This window comes from Oncorhynchus nerka, linkage group LG12, assembly GCF_034236695.1.
Source record: "Oncorhynchus nerka isolate Pitt River linkage group LG12, Oner_Uvic_2.0, whole genome shotgun sequence".
In the NCBI taxonomy this organism is placed as follows: Eukaryota; Metazoa; Chordata; class Actinopteri; order Salmoniformes; family Salmonidae; genus Oncorhynchus; species Oncorhynchus nerka.
Window position 1 is genome coordinate 12,513,798 of NC_088407.1, and position 20,154 is coordinate 12,533,951.

General features: G+C 41.8%; 1 protein-coding gene across 2 annotated transcripts; it reads right to left on the minus strand.

The window, feature by feature from the left end:
- Window positions 1-3,332: 3,332 nt before the first annotated feature.
- On the minus strand, window positions 3,333-7,281 carry LOC115115086 (zinc finger protein 184-like). 2 transcript variants are annotated; one of them, XR_010465257.1, is made up of 3 exons: window positions 7,010-7,281; window positions 5,248-6,666; window positions 3,333-5,060 (listed from the first exon to the last, which is right to left on the minus strand). XR_010465257.1 is itself a non-coding variant. In XM_029643559.2 (2 exons), the coding sequence occupies exons 1-2, from the start codon at window positions 7,173-7,175 to the stop codon at window positions 5,567-5,569; spliced, it is 1,266 nt and encodes a 421-aa protein (XP_029499419.2). In that variant the 5' UTR covers window positions 7,176-7,281; the 3' UTR covers window positions 3,333-5,566. The 2 variants fall into 2 exon arrangements, 1 of the variants encoding a protein (XP_029499419.2); XM_029643559.2 differs by having other exon boundaries at window positions 3,333-6,666.
- Between the last annotated feature and the right edge of the window lie 12,873 nt (window positions 7,282-20,154).

Consider the following 20,154-nt stretch of genomic DNA (forward strand, 5'->3'; position numbering starts at 1 on the left):
ATCAGGTTGAAAAACCTGCCGTGGCTTTGTATAGCCTACAACTGTTGTTGGCGTGGCTGTCTGACTTTCAACTTCTTCTCTGGTAACCTTATGACAATACCGAGTCAGAGTACGGTAATTTATGTCAAAAAACTTTGCTGTACTCCTGATTGGCTTGTTCTGCAACTTCACCTGCCTCACATCCTTTAACATTATGCCAGGTGGTGTGGTCTGCTATTTTGTCTTTCTTTTATCATTTCTAACATCTCCAACTGCTCTTAAATACAAGTAAAACTAAATGCATGTTCTTAAACCGATCACTGCCCACACCTGCCCGCCCATCCAGCATCACTACTCTGGACGGTTCTGAATATGTGGACAAGCACAAATACCTAGGTGTCTGGTTAGACTGTAAACTCTCCTTCTAGACCCACATTAAGCATCTCCAATCCAAAATTAAATCTAGAATCGGCTTCACTCATTCTGCCAAACATACCCTCGTAAAACTGACTATCCTACCGATCCTCGACTTTGGCGATGTCATTTACAAAATAGCCTCCAACACTCTACTCAACCAATTGGATGCAGTCTATCACAGTGCCATCTGTTTTGTCACCTAAGCCCCATACACTACCCAACACTGCAACCTGTACGCTCTCGTTGGCTGGCCCTCGCTTCATACTCATCGCCAAACCCACTGGCTCCAGGTCATCTACAAGTCTTTGCATCTACAAGTAAAGCCCTGCCTTATCTCAGTTCACTGGTCACCATAGCAGCACCCACCCGCAGCACGCGCTCCAGCAGGTATACTTCACTGGTCACCCCCAAAGCCAATTCCTTCTTTGGCCGCCTTTCCTTCCAGTTCTCTGCTGCCAATGACTGGAACAAACTGCAAATATCACTGAAGCTGGAGACTCATCTCCATCACTAACTTCAAGCTCCAACTGTCAGAGCAGCTCACAGATCACTGCACCTGTACATAGCCCATCTGTAAAGAGCCCATCTAACTACCTCATCCCCATACTGTATTTATTTTGCTCCTTTGCACCCCAGTATCTCTACTTGCACATTCATCTTCTGCACATCTATCACTCCAGTGTTTAATTGCTATGTCGTAATTACCTCGCCACTATGGCCTATTTATTGCCTTTACCTCCCTAATTTTACTACATTTGCACACACTGTATATAGACATTATTGTGTTATTGACTGTACTTTTGTTTATTCCATGTGTAACTCTGTGTTGTTGTATGTGTCGAACTGCTTTGATTTATCTTGGCCAGGTCGCAGTTGCAAATGAGAACTTGTTCTCAACTAGCCTACCTGGTTAAATAAAGCTGAAATAAAAAATTAATGACGCTGTATGAAGTAGTGTGTGTGGATATACTGTCTCATGCAGTAGGCATGCAGTGTGTTAGTACACACACACACAAAACCAGGGCCTGTCTTGTGTAGTCCAGGGATATGTCTGTTGCTCTAAACTATATGTATATATAATCAATTTACTGTAACCATTTAATACTATTATCCAAGCTGATTACACAATATCACAATGTTTTTTGAGCTCTGTGTCTATGTATACCGGGGCAAGTTGTCACATGTGAAGACTTGCCCCAAGGTCTTTGAGACAACTTGCCCCAAACTGACATGTGTGCTAATGTTGGCTAAATCTCAGGGTTAGCTCAACATAGAACTGCAGCTAAAGTATCAAAAATACACATTATTGTCTCCTCTACTGAAATTAAAATTATAATTTTTGAACATTCATACCTTACATATTATTGCATAACATTTATAGTGGTAAATATTTTACTTTTGAAGGGGGGGGGATTAACTTGTGCTCCCCTCAGATTAGAGTGACCTTTACAACATGTGAACAGGAAGTTGACCATAGAACATGTAGTCACACAAAGTAGCTGTTTGATTTTGGAGCTAGCGCCTCTAGTGTTGGAGGTATGAACAGTTTACCCGCGTGACAACTTACCTCGCTCTCCCCTACATTGTGTGTGGATGACCTTGAAAGGGTAGCCTCGTAAAGCAGCTCTTTGAAGCGATTGTTTGACAATCAGATGAAAACATAATGACTGGTTGTGTTTATGCCGCAATAAAAGGTAAAACATTAAAAAAGTTCAATGACAAATATTTACGACTAGGCCCACAGAGATCCTATTGAATTAATAGGGGTTCTATATGGAATTCTATGACTAGAGTCATAAAAAAATGAAATATATGAGCCTTTTTTTATGGGACCTCCTATGTGTGCAACCGTTTAGGAGGTCCCATACCGGGAAAAAATTCAATCTGCTTTCATCCCTAGTTTTAGTCTTAAAATATATATAATATAATGCATATTTTTTGGGGGTTGCCTGTGCTGAAAACGTCTATATCAGTGCGCAAATACAGGACTACTAAAGGCCCAGTGCACTACATTTGTGAGCAAAAAAATAGACATCATTTTTTAAATTCAGATTTTTCATGGGGTGCAACACCCTCAGCACTACTTCCCACAGCTATGCCTCCTTCTCAACACTCATTGGAGCAGAATGACATAGAGGCTGGACCTATGGCTTGCTCATCCAATAGGTTTTAAGAAGGAGGTGAAAAGAGACGTGAGAACGCAAGGAGTACGCAATTGAGATTCTCCCGGACAATGAAATAAAAACCTTTTTATACAATTAGATTTGCTAAACTCTTGTGTCCTCTCTCAGTACTCTCTCGCCTCCTTTTGAAAAAGGTCAAAGTTAATTGAGGAGAGTCATCGAGCAGTGTGAAAGTGGATGGAAATGCGCTCGTTTGAAATGAGACGGTCCTCCACTCTTGCATCATTAGGCAAATGACGTTTAGTAAATACTTTTCGAACACCTTTTTTCTTCTTAAAACTGCATTGTTGGTTAGTTAAAGGCTTGTAAGTAAGCAGTTCACTGTATGGTCGACACCAGTTGTATCCGTGCATGTGACAAATACAATTTGATTTGGATCCCAAACTAAATATGTAAAGTGCTCAAAACAAATTAAATTCGTTGTGGAAGCCATTTTATAGATAAAAACAACATGCTACTTATCGTTTTAGAAGTGTGTATGGTTTTCTACTCCGACAATACAACTGCTGATTTAAAAAGGGGGGGTGTGGAAGATAGCAAAACTCTTCCGTGGTTCACCTGTACTTCCTCGCCAAAACAAATAGGCTACCTAGAAGTAGAGGACACTCGACTGTACATCAATACTCCATCAAATATTAAATCAACGTCATGAACGAGCAGCAGTAGGTCAACGTTTCTGAGAAATACTCTTGGACGAATTGGGGGAGATATTTCCCAGAGAGTAAACATGTTTTAATACATCAATGACATCAGTCAGACCATTCTCTCATCACCTGAGAGATTTTTTATTTTTTATTTCACCTTTATTTAACCAGGTAGGCAAGTTGAGAACAAGTTCTCATTTACAATTGCGACCTGGCCAAGATAAAGCAAAGCAGTTTGACAGATACAACGACACAGAGTTACACATGGAGTAAAACAAACATACAGTCAATAATACAGTATAAACAAGTCTATATACAATGTGAGCAAATGAGGAGAGAAGGGAGGTAAAGACAAAAAAGGCCATGGTGGCAAAGTAAATACAATATAGCAAGTTAAACACTGGAATGGTAGTTTTGCAATGGAAGAATGTGCAAAGTAGAAATAAAAATAATGGGGTGCAAAGGAGCAAAATAAATCAATTAATTAAATACAGTTGGGAAAGAGGTAGTTTTTTGGGCTAAATTATAGGTGGGCTATGTACAGGTGCAGTAATCTGTAAGATGCTCTGACAGTTGGTGCTTAAAGCTAGTGAGGGAGATAAGTGTTTCCAGTTTCAGAGATTTTTGTAGTTCGTTCCAGTCATTGGCAGCAGAGAACTGGAAGGAGAGGCAGCCAAAGAAAGAATTGGTTTTGGGGGTGACTAGAGAGATATACCTGCTGGAGCATGTGCTACAGGTGGGAGATGCTATGGTGACCAGCGAGCTGAGATAAGGGGGGACTTTACCTAGCAGGGTCTTGTAGATGACATGGAGCCAGTGGGTTTGGCGACGAGTATGAAGCGAGGGCCAGCCAACGAGAGCATACAGGTCGCAATGGTGGGTAGTATATGGGGCTTTGGTGACAAAACGGATTGCACCGTGATAGACTGCATCCAATTTGTTGAGTAGGGTATTGGAGGCTATTTTGTAAATGACATCGCCAAAGTCGAGGATTGGTAGGATGGTCAGTTTTACAAGGGTATGTTTGGCAGCATGAGTGAAGGATGCTTTGTTGCGAAATAGGAAGCCAATTCTAGATTTAATTTTGGATTGGAGATGTTTGATGTGGGTCTGGAAGGAGAGTTTACAGTCTAACCAGACACCTAAGTATTTGTAGTTGTCCACGTATTCTAAGTCAGAGCCGTCCAGAGTAGTGATGTTGGACAGGCGGGTAGGTGCAGGTAGCGATCGGTTGAAGAGCATGCATTTAGTTTTACTTGTATTTAAGAGCAATTGGAGGCCACGGAAGGAGAGTTGTATGGCATTGAAGCTTGCCTGGAGGGTTGTTAACACAGTGTCCAAAGAAGGGCCGGAAGTATACAGAATGGTGTCGTCTGCGTAGAGGTGGATCAGAGACTCACCAGCAGCAAGAGCGACCTCATTGATGTATATAGAGAAGAGAGTCGGTCCAAGAATTGAACCCTGTGGCACCCCCATAGAGACTGCCAGAGGTCCGGACCAGAGACCCTCCGATTTGACACACTGAAATTTCTTGAATGGGGCATGTTTATTTAAGATGGTTAGGGAGGCATTTAAAAAAAATATCCAGGCATCCTCTACTGACGGGATGAGATCAATATCCTTCCAGGATACCCCGGCCAGGTCGATTAGAAAGGCCTGCTCGCTGAAGTGTTTCAGGGAGCGTTTTACAGTGATGAGTGGAGGTCGTTTGACCGCTGACCCATTACGGATGCAGGCAATGTAACAGATGTCAGTCGTACTCTCCTTGCGTTGTGTTTTGTCCAAAATAAATCACTCCCCCCACAGCCAGTGGTCCCAGTTGAGCATTATTTATTATCTGTAGTTAAAAAGGAAACAGCAACGTTAGTTGTGCAGAGCTTAACGATGTTGATGGTTGATGGTAAAATCTGTAGCATGAAAACTGTGTCAGTAGTGAGCTTGTGTGACCATTACATCGGTGCGTGCTAGCTAACACACTTATATACAGTAATCATGTAGTAACCAAAAAAAGTGTTAAAACAAACCAAAATATATTTGAGATTCTTCAAAGTAGCCTCCCTTTGCCTTGATGACAGCTTTGCACACTCTTACAGGGTAGAAAATAAAGAAAAACCCTTGAATGAGTTAGGTGTGTCCAAACTTGACTGATACTGTATATGTTGCCATCTTAGGGTCATGCACTACTCATGAAGCAAATGTAGAATTTTAACTATTCAAAAACATAAAATACCTTCAAATATCATCCATTAAATATATATCAGCCCTACTTAAAACGTGTTGTCCACATACTGCCTGTTTTTCCCATTCTTTTGAGAGAACAGCTTTGTCCTCATTTTCTTTCTTTCAGTTTTTGTCCTGCTTTCCTCCTTTGTGGATGTTTTTCACATGCATCAGCAGGTTAGTCTTTTGAGTGAAGCTTTTCCCGCAGTCACCACAGCTAAATGGTTTCTCTCCTGTGTGAGTCAGTTTATGCCTGGTTAAGTTCATATTGAGACTGAAGCTTCTCCCACAGTCTCCACAGCTAAATGGTTTCTCTCCTGTGTGAGTCAGTTTATGCTTCCTTAGGTTTCCCTTCAAATTGAAGCTTTTCCCACAGTCACCACAGCTAAATGGTTTCTCTCCTGTGTGAGTCCGTTTATGATCTGTAAGGTGTCCCTTCTGATAGAAGCTTTTCCCACAGACACCACAGCTAAATGGTTTCTCTCCTGTGTGAATACCCATGTGCCTGGACAGATCTCCCTTGTGTTTGATGGTCATGCCACAAATAGGGCAAGTGCAGGATTTCTCCATGGGACAGAGTTGGACATGGGTTTCCGGTTTACAGGTGGAGTTGTACTGTTTATTGGATAAGTGACATTCGCTGAGTCTCTTCTTGGTAAGAGTCACGTGCCTCTGCAGGTCAGATTTCAGAGGAAACATTTCACCATAGTCATGGCAGTGGTGAGTTTTTCTAGATGTGGTGCTGGGTTTGGAACCGCGTTCCCCCATTGACGTGTTTGGATCTAATGGTGGGGTGGGACCCAATGGTGGGCTGCTGTCAAGTCCTACTGGGTCGCTGCTTATGGCTGAACTGTGGCTGGAGGCATTGTTCTGAGTATATGGCGATAAACAGGGAATGTAAAGACCATTCATGTGGGTCACAGTGCCAAAAGGTTTCAGATCCACTGGTTTAGAGTCACTCTCTCTGTTCTCCACAGTCTTGGTTTGGGGAAGAGTCAAGGACTGAAGTGGGTCCTCCTGATCACATTCACTTTTCACACAGGAAGGAGTGAATATGAACTCTATGATATCAGGCTCCACCCCTTGAAGCTGTTCTTCCTCCTGTTTCCCTTTAATCAGTGTGGTATCTGGGTCCTCCTGCCCCACACTGGGGCTCCATTCCTGCTCACAGTGTTGCTGCTCAGGGGGAACCTCCTTTTCAGAGACAGAGAGCTGCAGGGAGTCTGGAGGGAAGGAGAGGAGGGGCAGAGTTTACCTAAACTTTAGACATCAGGGTTGGGGTCCATTTTAATTAGGTCAACTGTAATTCCAACTCAATAACTGGAAAACTAGAATCTATTTTAGACTATTTCTCAATAAATAAAGAGAATAATATTTATTTCTAAAGTTTTCAAATTTTTAATTTTACATCCAAATCACTTCCTGGTTTTTATTCCACAATGTTTTTATCCATGCGCGGTAAATTTAAAAAAAAAAAGTCTTAAAATTGATGATCACTGTTAGCCCAAACAGTTTATCAATAAGGTAGAAAGAACTATAGCTAGCTATCTGTATCTACATACGAACCTATTTTACATAGTTGCATCTCTGGTGTGATCCGCAACAGTCTCCGTAGCCGATCATTCTCCTCCTGGTACTCCACTACCGTTTTCTCAACTGCCCCGAAAATCTCCACAGCAGCCGCGGTTAAACGCTCATTTAAAAACAAACGCAACAACTGTAGTTTAGACATTTTCAGTCGAATGAGATTCGGGTATCTTATTCAGTTCAGTTAGTGGATATTTCGTTACTCCACGCAATGAATGCAAAATGAAAACAGAGTCGTTTCCAATCCTACTTCCGTGTTCTAGTCAAGGAAATTTCAGAAAATACCTCGGTTCTAACTGTGGCGAACCCGGAAACTGTGGCGAACCTGGAAACGCACAACAGCGCCGCCAGCTGGATGGGAGTTTACTACTGTGCAAGGCTGCCTACATGCCAGTAGGAAAGGGAAACAATAACTACATGTAGACAAACAGAGGTTATCATAAGTAAAGGATGATCTGGGATGGACACTTATTAAGCAGGGGTCGACTGTATATCATTACTTTATACAGGATTCATTCAATATCATGAATGAGGAGCATTAGGTCAACATTTGTATTTAACCTTTATTTTAACACAGAGTCATTCTGAGACTAAACCCTGTAATTACAAAAAAAATATACATTAATACAATATGAAAAGCAAAGCAGAGATACAAAACAGTCACAGAAAACAAACACATACTACAAAATGTCCTCAACCAGCGTACCAAATCATCACCTTTGAGATTATTCCAAAAGTTGCAAAAAAAAACAACTCAAAAGCTGATTTACCTAACTGTAGAGAACCAAGGAATTTACAGAGTTAGCTATCCTTGGTAACTTGTACTTCTAAAAAGTTATTAATGATGTTAGGTATAGTGGGAGGTTTTGTAAGAAAAGCAATGCATCGATCTACGAGACTGCAGAGGGCCAACCTACTCTCTGATACAGAATGCAGTGATGTGAACCTGTCGCCCGTAATAAAGTGCAGTGCTCTGTGATACACTGAAACCATTAGATGCAGTTTATTTGGCAGCTGCATTAACGTAGACATTGTCACCGTAGTCTATGACCGGTGATGATACATACTGTTGGACAAATGCAAGGAGATGTTTTCTTGAAACCATATTTGAAATGTATCAATAACTTGGTGTTTTATTACAGAACAGGGATAATGGAAATGGATAACTACATGTGGGGAAACAGTTACAATAAAAACAACTCTAAATTTAAGGACACAAAATTGTTGCGTTTCCCTGATTTGTTATCCTGACTCCCCCTGTGGCTAAATATGGAAGTCAGGTTCACAACAAAGTCCTCTTTTCCAGCTATGCTTTTCTCCAAAGCAGATTGCCCAAAAATTCATTCAGAATTCTAAACCAGATGAAACATGTTTATGAGGTGACTGATACCTCTGTATACACTCCAATATGTTTCTATCGTCCTTTTGTTCCACCTCGGTCTGATAAAGTGTTTGTTGAATGGAGGGAGAATGGGCTGGCCACAACTGAAAACTTAGACATAGAGAAGTCATTTGCATATTTTAACCAGTTAAAGAACACATTTGAACTCTCAAATTCCAAATGGTTCTGCTATTTACAAGTCAGACACTATATCAAAGGGAAAACATTTTAAAACTTTGAAATCCTCCCTGTGCAACATTCATTTAATGACCTGTTACAGCACCCTCCCAACTCAACACACCTAGTCTCCCAGTTACTCAACACACCTAGTCTCCCAGTTACTCAACACACCTAGTCTCCCAGTTACTCAACACACCTAGTCTCCCAGTTACTCAACACACCTAGTGTCCCAGTTACTCAACACACCTAGTCTCCCAGTTACTCAACACACCTAGTCTCCCAGTTACTCAACACACCTAGTCTCCCAGTTACTCAACACACCTAGTCTCCCAGTTACTCAACACACCTAGTGTCCCAGTTACTCAACACACCTAGTCTCCCAGTTACTCAACACACCTAGTCTCCCAGTTACTCAACACACCTAGTCTCCCAGTTACTCAACACACCTAGTCTCCCAGTTACTCAACACACCTAGTCTCCCAGTTACTCAACACACCTAGTCTCCCAGTTACTCAACACACCTAGTGTCCCAGTTACTCAACACACCTAGTCTCCCAGTTACTCAACACACCTAGTCTCCCAGTTACTCAACACACCTAGTGTCCCAGTTACTCAACACACCTAGTCTCCCAGTTACTCAACACACCTAGTCTCCCAGTTACTCAACACACCTAGTCTCCCAGTTACTCAACACACCTAGTCTCCCAGTTACTCAACACACCTAGTCTCCCAGTTACTCAACACACCTAGTCTCCCAGTTACTCAACACACCTAGTCTCCCAGTTTGTATCGTTTAATGACCTGTTACAGCTCCCTCACAACAGCTCTATTCAATCAGATCCGACATCCGCATCGGTGTTGGAGGTGCAACTGCTTTTAGCTTAATGTGTTCATATACGAGGTTCGGTTTGCTCCGAGCAGAACTCAACTAGGAGAAAGCGAACATCTGTGCCCTTAACACCTTCTTCGGTTGAAAAACAAAAAGTCAAGCGACATTATTACAATTTGCCCCTCTTGAGATGCCGTAGCAACAAATAGCCAATACACACTTCCTCAAAATAGATAAATCAAGAAATTTGTAATAAATTGACATTTTTGCAAAGGAGATCTTAGTCGCGCATTTTTAACGTCTTACTAAGCTGTTTGGTGCAGTGTTTCTCAAGTGAAAGATTGGCATGAAAACAAGTATTTTCTCGTTGAATGACAAACACTTTGTTCAAGAATCCCTACTGTTGACCAATTACTGACAAAGGGGCATAGACTTCAGCTACCAAACTATCGACTAAACTCAAGAAAAAAATGTTGTTTCCTCAAACAGCCGAACCCTGTTGAACACTAATGTCACAAAAACACAATATATGCGCAAACTGTTTCTAATGGGAAGCATACGGTAAGCTTTAACGGATAGGGTTTCGTGACAATGATCAAGAGAAGATGATCACTGCTTTGACAGCCCCAACACAGTTACACCTTCAACACCGCCAAAACTTCAGCTTTGCATGTTTTGCCTATCGCTGGTTAAAGCTCGATCTGATTGAATCTAGGCCTTAGCCTTTCAGTTTGTATCCTTTTTCTTTGTCCATACTAGTCTTCTCAAGGAGACCTGGGGTGAAGAGTTGAATACTGCAATCTTGGATGATATCTGGGGAGAAGCCCTGTCTAGAATTCCCTTTTGTTCCATCAATGCCACCAGGTATCAATTGATACAATGCAGGGTCATGCACAGACATGGACACTCTTACTGACAGTTGTGGCTGCTTTGTGTGATGTATTGTTGTCTCTTTTTTCTTGCCCTTTGTGCTGTTGTCTGTGCCCAATAATGTTTGTACCATGTTTTGTGCTGCTACCATGTTGTTGTCATGTTTTGTTGCTACCATGCTGTGTTGTTGTCTTAGGTCTCTCTTTATGTAGGGTTGTGTTCTCTCTCTTGTCATGATGTGTGTTTTGTCCTATATTTATGTTTTATATTATATATATATATATTTTTTAGACCGTCATTGTAAATAAGAATTTCTTCATAACTGACTTGCCTAGTTAAATAAAGGCTAAATAAAAATGACTCCAAAACAAAACTATATAGAATCTACCTCCATGTTTCCTCAATGTGTGACAGGTGTAAACTATATAGAATCTACCTCCATGTTTCCTCAATGTGTGACAGGTGTAAACTATATAGAATCTACCTCCATGTTTCTCCAATGTGTGACAGGTGTAAACTATATAGAATCTACCTCCATGTTTCCCCAATGTGTGACAGGTGTAAACTATATAGAATCTACCTCCATGTTTCTCCAATGTGTGACAGGTGTAAACTATATAGAATCTACCTCCATGTTTCTCTGTGTGACAGGTGTAAACTATATAGAATCTACCTCCATGTTTCCCCAATGTGTGACAGGTGTAAACTATATAGAATCTACCTCCATGTTTCCTCAATGTGTGACAGGTGTAAACTATATAGAATCTACCTCCATGTTTCCCCAATGTGTGACAGGTGTAAACTATATAGAATCTACCTCCATGTTGACAGGTGTAAACTATATAGAATCTACCTCCATGTTGACAGGTGTAAACTATATAGAATCTACCTCCATGTTTCCCCAATGTGTGACAGGTGTAAACTATATAGAATCTACCTCCATGTTGACAGGTGTAAATCTTCTTCTTCTTCTATGGTTGATTGGCAGTCCACAAACAAACGTTCAATGTGCATGCCACCACCTACTGTTCTGGCGTGTGCGATCAATCATGGTTTGCCTAGTTCTGTACCACTAAAATAAATAAACAAATAAATCCCTACTAACGTAGGGACAGCACATTTATCAGAGCAAGATTTCTGAATAGGAAACTGTGTCAGGACTAGTAGGGACACCAGTTCTGACAGTAGATCCACATACGACGCAAGACGCCATGATAACGACATCAGTACACCTAGTAGTCACACCATTCTGTGGGCTGGCAGGTAGCCTAGCAGTTAAGAATGTTGGGACAGTAACCGAAAGGTTGCTGGTTCGAATTCCCGAGCTGGCAATGTGTAAAAATCTTCTGTTCTGCCCTTGTGCAAAAGAAAACTAAGAGTCTGAGTTATTCACCACAACCTGCAGTAGAATGGGCTTTGGTCTGATATTCCACCTGTCCGGAGCCAATGGGGCGTCCAGCAAGGCTTGAATCTGCAGAGGGATGGGACATTTCACGCCAGGGGATTTGTAATTATCTGTCTTGATCAATGAAATGATCTGCGGCCCCAGAGTCCACTGCTTCTCGGTGGTCGAAGGCTAAAATGGAGCTGCAGGATGGTGGCTGCTGGTCCCACACCGCCGTTGCCAGGGCCTTGCCCGAGAGTTGAAAGATACTGTAGGTGATCATAGCCTGATCGTTCTGGAACGAGGAGGACTGTAGCTCGAACAGAGAGCACTGAGTGAGGAACCCGGTGCATCCTCTCGGGTGGCAGTCATACCGCTCGGGGGCTGGGATCTTGGGTTCCCGGTGCAGGTTCCCTGGAGGAACTACGACGACGCCTGTAGCACTAGGTGATGCCTGTAGCACTGGGTGATGAGACTTGGGTATTGGCTCCTCCTGGGTTGAGGTTGGACTGTGGTTGGAGGGAGTCGGTAAGTGCCCGGAGGGTCTCTGATATTTGTGAGAATTGTTCTTGCTGCCGCTCCTTGGTGGGTTACAACCTTCTTGATCTGGGTGATCTCTACTGGGTGCTTGAGGCAGAAGCTTGCTGTGACGTGGTGAGGTTGGACCCAGGTACAGAGAAATGACCAGACGAGGAATCAGTGGTAAAGGATAAATATAATAGTTTGCTGAGAACGGTAGCCGAAGGATTACAGTAACACAGGAAAAACAACAAACACTAAGTCTCGAAAACTCACTCAGGAAACAAATACACCCGGTAAACAATTCAAGCTTCTGCAAAGGAAACCAGAAACACACCTCTTTTAACAGGGAAATCATAATGAATAATAGGACATACCTGAGTATCACTAATGTCTCTAGGATAGTCTCTGCCGCCCTCTGGTGACAGGTGGTACCAATGACACGCACTGTATCTGCGAGCTGTTGGCTAGAGCGCTTGTGCCAAGAACATGGCTTTCTGAAATGAAACGTAACGAACCCCAAGTAACGAAATGTAACAAACCCCAAGTAACGAAATGTAACGAGTCCCAAGTAACGAAACGTAACGTAACGAACCCCAATTAACGAAACGTAACGTAACAAACCCCAATTAACGAAACGTAACGAACCCCAAGTTAAAAGTGATTGCTTTTGTATTGGAACCGCAGCCCAGGCGTTCTTTCACGTGGAAAAGTGATTTAAAAAATAAAATAAAAAACTTATTCTGTGGGTTTTATGGCAGACTACAACCCAACAAGGTGTATTGCCGCCACCAACTGGGCAGGTTGAATTTTTTGTTGTTGTTAAATATCTAATCCATACGTGATAGGGAAACAAATGTATAATCCAACGAAATAAAAATAGTCAAATGACAAACAAAAAACCTCCCACTTCATATCTCCCTTCTCTAGGGTCTGAGAGGGTGGTACAGCTTGTGACGACATCCACAATAATAATATCTATTTTCCTGGACCTTCTCTCCACCTTTGCAGTTCCATTAATTACCACAGCTATAAAGGCTACAAAGTCCACCTTCTCTCCACCTTGGCAGTTCCATTAATTACCACAGCTATAAAGGCTACAAAGTCCACCTTCTCTCAACCTTGGCAGTTCCATTAATTACCACAGTTATAAAGGATACAAAGTCCACCTTCTTAACCTTTCAAATATCAGGGTCCTGCTGGTGAAAGGCAACCTCTGCAGCCTGCGGTGATGGCCTATCCACTTCCATGGACTCTTCAGGAGCACCATTTAAACCCTCAACCCTTTTAAAAAGTTGGACAACCATGACTTTGGGTCACCTCGTTATCTTTTTTTGCAACACTTCAACGTTTTCATCACTTATATAACACGGGATAGGATCTTCTCCACACCTTGGACATCTCGGTTTCTCCCTTCTGCAAACACTTGAAAACACCACCAAAAGCTTTTAGAGTGATAACACTGCATTGATCTTGGGATATATGCTCCGACTCTGTAGTTTACAGTACCTTCGGAAAGTATTCAGACTCGTTGACTTTTCCACATTTTGTTACGTTACAGCCTTTGTTCTAAAATTGATTAAATTGTCCCCCCCCTGCATCAATCTACACATAATGACAAATAATATATTTTTTAAATTAAAAATACAAAACTGAAATATCACACTTACATATGTATTCAGACCCTTTATTCAGTACTTTGTTGAAGCACCTTTGGCAGCGATTACAGCCTCGGTTCTTCCTGGGTATGAAGCTACAAGCTTGGAACCCCTGTATTTAGGGAATTTCTCCCATTCTTCTTTGCAGATCCTCTCAAGCTCTGTCAGGTTGGATAGGGAGCGTCGCTGCACAGCTATTTTCAGGCCTCTCCAGATATGTTAGATTGGGTTCAAGTCTGGGCCACACAAGGACAACTCCTGCATTGTCTTGACTGTGTGCTTATGATATTGTACTGTTGGAAGGTGAAACTTCGCCCCGATTCCAGGCTGTGTCGCAGCCGGCCGTGACCGGGAGACCCATGAGACCCTAACGTCCTGGACGATGTTAGGGGAGGGTTTGGCTGGCTGGGATGTCCTTGTACCATCACACTCTAGTAACTCCTGTGTCGGGCCGGGCGCATGCACGCTGACACGGTTGCCAGGTGGTTCCTCCGACACATTGGTGCGGCTGGCGGGGTCGTGTTTCGGAGGACACACGGCTTTCGATCCTTTCCAGGATGCTCAATGGAGACAGGAAGCACCTGAGCTCAATTTTTAGTCTCATAGCAATATGTGTGCACACAATAAGGTATTTCATTTTTTTTTTACTTAAAAAAAAATAAATAGATTTGCTGTTTTCGCTTTGTCATTATGGGGTATTGTGATGTCATTACGGGGTATTGTGATGTCATTACGGGGTATTGTGTGTAGATTGTTGAGGAAAGGCTGTATAAAGTAACAAAGTGTGGAAAAAGTCAAGCGGTCCGAATACTTCCCAAAGGCAATGTATCATATCCTAACTGCACTTGAGCAGGGAGAGACTCCACATCTGCCACGTATACTCCCTCTCCGGCGCTCGAGGTCACCCGTCCGCTTATTATAGGGAGTTTTTCCTAGCCACCGTGCTTTTACACCTGCATTGTTTGCTGTTTGGGGTTTTAGGCTGGGTTTCTGTACAGCACTTTGAGATATCAGCTGATGTACGAAGGGCTATATAAATAAATTTGATTTGATTTGATTATTACACACACCTGTCACCAGCGTTACGCTGTGGTGGAAATTCTACCTTTATTTACTAATAATGAGGAGAGGCAAAGTCTATAATTAAATCAAGGTGTTACTTTTATTAAAAACGTATTGCAATTAGGAAGCTGGTTGTAATCACAAACAGAGTGAACGGAGTGAGAGCCCCCGCAAAAAAAAGAGTTCAAGCATCTGCAAAACACGTGACCTTATGTATGTGGAGAGACACGAAACTAGGTTACAGACTATAATAGAGAGGTTGTCTCAGTCCATCACAACTGAGTGAGGACAATAGGCACCCAAAGTGACAGGAAGTCACTCCAGACATACTTCCTCTAACAGTAGCTCAACGGTTCCCCAAAGTTGGGCAAGCAAGCACCTTTGACCGTGAACCCAGATGATGTATGGTCCTACACACACACACACACACACACACACACACACACACACACACACACACACACACACACACACACACACACACACACACACACACACACACACACACACACCTGTTCCAAACAGAACAACAGAAAAACAGAACAACAGCTTTATCACTGGTGAGTAAGATATAACCTTTACTCCAGTCTCCAGTTAAGCTAAGAGGAACAAGTCAGTTTCACCAGACATCATGGGGTCATTCTACACACCCACAGAACAGTTAGAACAGACCTCAACTTATGCACACACTTTACTATCGTATAGGAGTTTGTTAAAGGAACTCTCTTAAGCACAATGCCTAGTCTTAAAGAACGATATTTTAGTACACAAGCATTAGTAAGGTTAAACAGAAAATGCCCTCACAGCCTACGCAATAAATAACGTATAATATTGGTACTGGGAGCAATACTGGCATTTCTCGCACGTCATGTTGTATTCTAACATCTATAAGTGACTTTTGTTGAGCTTCAAAATCAATTTTAGATACTTTCAGATGATTTGGACATGATGTGCGAAAAATGCCAATATCGGTCCCATGAATTGAATTGGGATTTGTGCCAAAAATGCTAAAACATTAGCATGTGGAAACGGTCCCAGGGAAAATAAACCAAAGCATGGTTTGTTGTCATACCCTTGTCCATAGACAAGTTACAAGGAAACCAATTTGTTATTTGGGTGAACTATCCCTTTAACCACACTGCTAACCTTATGCCTAACCCTAAATTAATACCAAAAAACTCATTTAGACTTTGTGGCTGTGGAATCTGACTTTATCAAATCAAATCAAATGTATTTATATAGCCCTTCGTACATCAGCTGATATCTCAAAGTGCTGTACAGAAACCCAGCCTAAAACCCCAAACAGCAAGCAATGCAGGTGTAGAAGCACGGTGGCTAGGAAAAACTCCCTAGAAAGGCCAAAACCTAGGTAGAAACCTAGAGAGGAACCAGGCTATGTGGGGTGGCCAGTCCTCTTCTGACTGTGCCGGGTGGAGATTATAACAGAACATGGCCAAGATGTTCAAATGTTCATAAATGACCAGCATGGTCGAATAATAATAAGGCAGAACAGTTGAAACTGGAGCAGCAGCATGGCCAGGTGGACTGGGGACAGCAAGGAGTCATCATGTCAGGTAGTCCTGGGGCATGGTCCTAGGGCTCAGGTCAGTTGAAACTGGAGCAGCAGCATGGCCAGGTGGACTGGGGACAGCAAGGAGTCATCATGTCAGGTAGTCCTGGGGCATGGTCCTAGGGCTCAGGTCCTCCGAGAGAGAGAAAGAAAGAGAGAAGGAGAGAATTAGAGAACGCACACTTAGATTCACACAGGACACCGAATAGGACAGGAGAAGTACTCCAGATATAACAAACTGACCCTAGCCCCCCAACACATAAACTACTGCAGCATAAATACTGGAGGCTGAGACAGGAGGGGTCAGGAGACACAGTGCCCCCTGGTGGACGGAGTTCTACTACAAGCTACAGACCAGTGGTAATATTTTTATTTTATTTAACTAGGCAAGTCATTTAAGAACAAATTCTTATGAAAGCCTAGGAACAGTGGGTTAACTGCCTTGTTCAGGGGCAGAACGGCAGATGTGTACCTTGTCAGCCCGGGGATTTGAACTAGCAACCTTTCGGTTACCAGCCCAGCCGGTATGATAGAAGACAAACTATGAAATGACTCATATGGAATCATGTCGTAACCTAAGTTATCTAAATCTAAATATGTTTTATATTTGAGATTCTTCAAAGTAGCCACCCTTTTCCTTTGATGACAGCTTTGCACACTCACTCAGGCATTCGCCTGTCATCACCCTGGGAGACATTCCAAAACAAACGATCAAGAATTCCTCTTATAATGACGTGAAAATATCGACACTGAACAGCAGAGCTGCGATTTTCCTACAGTAGTGTTTGATCATTACCTCATCAATCAAATCAAACTTAATTTCATAAAAATGTTTACATAACTTTCTCACATCCAATTATCTGAGAGCAACAGGAAGTTGCTCTGCTCACATCCTTTTTTATTCCCATCTTCTGACAGAAGATCTTAGTTCTAATGTAATTTTTTTTTCCTTTCAGTTTTCATCCTGTTTTCTTCCTTTGTGGATGTTTTTGACATGAGTCAGCAGGTTAATCTTCTGAGTGAAGCTCTTCCCACAGTCACCACAGATAAAAGGTTTCTCTCTTGTGTGAGTCCGTTTATGCATGGTTAGATGTTCCTTGCGATTGAAGCTCTTCCCACAGTCACCACAGCTAAATGGTTTCTCTCCTGTGTGAGTCAGTTTATGCCTGGTTAGATGCTCCTTGCGATTGAAGCTCTTCCCACAGTGCCCACATGTAAAGGGTTTCTCTCCTGGGTGTATACTCATGTGCTTGGATAGATCTCCTTTGTATTTGAAGGTCTTTCCACAAACAGGGCAGGTGCAGGGTTTACCACCATGACAGAGCCTGACATGGGCCTTCAGTTTACAGGTGGAATTGTAGCCTTTCTTGCAGAAGCAGCATTCACTGAGTCTCGTCTTGGGGAGAGTCACATGCCTCTCTGGAGGGTAACAGGGAATGTCCAGACCCTTTAGATGGGTCACAGTGCCAAAAGGTTTCAGATCCCGAAGTGGGTCCTCCAGATCACATTCACTTTTCACACAGGAAGGAGTGAATATAAACTTTATGATATCAGGCTCAACCCCTTGAAGCTGCTCTTCCCCCTGATTGGTCCTAAATTCCTCCTGTTCCTCTTCAATCTGTGTGGTCTCTGGGTCCTTCTGCCCCACACTGGGGCTCCACTCCTGCTCACAGTGCTGCTGCTCAGGAGGAACCTCCTTTTCAGAGACAGAGAGCTGCAGGGGGTCTGGAGGGAAGGAGAGGAGGAGCAGAGGTTACCTATATAGAGACTTTAGATATCAGGGTTGTGGTCAACTTGGATTTATAAACCAGTAAATTCAAGACTATGTAAACTATAATTCCAAATCAATACCTGAAAGCTATAATCTATGTTCAATTACTTCTCAATAAATTGTAGAGAAGAAGCTATTTATTAGGAATGTTTTTCCATTTTCTTATTAAAACATAACATTAATTTAAAACATTTTATTAAACAAATATCAACAAACAAAAGAGGATTAGTCACAAACATAAACTATTTACATTGTCAGGAATCCTAAACAAACAAAAGAGGATTAGTCACATGCAAACATAAACTATTTACATTGTCAGGAATCCTAAACAAACAAAAGAGGTTTAGTCACAAACATAAACTATTTACATTGTCAGGAATCCTAAACAAACAAAAGAGGATTAGTCACAAACATAAACTATTTACATTGTCAGGAATCCTAAACAAACAAATCATATTCATTAATAATACAACACATTTTAATTGCCTTTTTGTTTTTCATTTTAGTTAAAGTAGTGCCATAATGTTTAAATTCATTTATAAAGTGAAAAAAGTTAGGTTTTGAATTAGACCATTTGCAAATATGAAATTTACCTAGTATCATTAGCAGTTGAATTAAATATACTACATCTTTATCTATGTCAGAATTTCTGAAATAAATCATATCAAAACCATGAAATAGTACAACCGGCTCTATTTTTTTTGTAACAAAATTCTGTATGTCAATCCAAAAACATTCTACTATAAATACAGGCAAAAAATACATGCAAAATGGTCTCCTCCATTCCACAGAAATCACATTTACAGTCAATATTCAGCTTGAATCATTCCAAAACATGTTTCACAGGATAAATTCTATGTAACATGTTAAATTAAACTTCCTTTACCTTTTGTTACTGATACAATATTTGTTAGCAATTTTTCATGCTTTCACCCATTGTATATCACCATAGATATTTGACCAAAATAATCTTGCTGAGGGAATTGTAGTATCAAACATTATTCCTAATCTGTTTATTACTACATTTATCTTTGATGGTAATATTGCCAATGAATATATTTTCATGTAAAATCTTGTAAAATTTGTGCTACAATTTCTGAGGCTGGTAACTCTAATTAACTTATACTCTGCAGCAGAGGTAACTCTGGGTCTTCCTTTCCTGTGGTGGTCCTCATGAGAGCCAGTTTCATCATAGCGCTGGATGGTTTTTACGACTGCACTTGAAGAAACGTTCAAATTTCTTGACATTTTCTGGATTGCCTGACCTTTGGGGCGACAGGGTAGCCTAGTGGTTAGAGCGTTGGACTAGGAACCGCAAGGTTCCCAAGTATCACCACGTAAAGGTTGGTTAATAGTTGTTGTACCATATTGTCAATAGATCCTTTGTCAATGGACCCTCTGCCTGACCTCAGGCACAAGCTTTATCTATGGTGCTGGAGATTCAAGCCAACTTGGCTCTGTAGATCATAGAGATATATCATTTACATGTATAATTGAAGTGTTCTATTTAATTATGTGGTATATAGGTAACCTCTGCTCCTCTTCTCCCCTCCAGACTCCCTGCAGCTCTCTGTCTCTGAAAAGGAGGTTCCCCCTCAAAAGAAGCACTGTGAGCAGCAGTGGAGCCCCAGTCTGGGGCAGGAGGACCCATAGCCCACACAGATTAAAGAGGAAGAGGAGGAAGTCAGGACCAGTCAGGAGGAAGAACAGCTTTCAGGGCTGGAGGCTGATATCAGAGAGCTTATATTCACTCCTTCCTGTGTGAAAAGTGAATGTGATCTGGAGGACCCACTTTAGTCCTTGACTCTTCCCCCAAACCCAGACTGTGGAGAACAGAGGGAGTGACTCTAAACCAACAGATCTCAAACCTTTTGGCACTGTGACCCACCTAAGGGGTTTT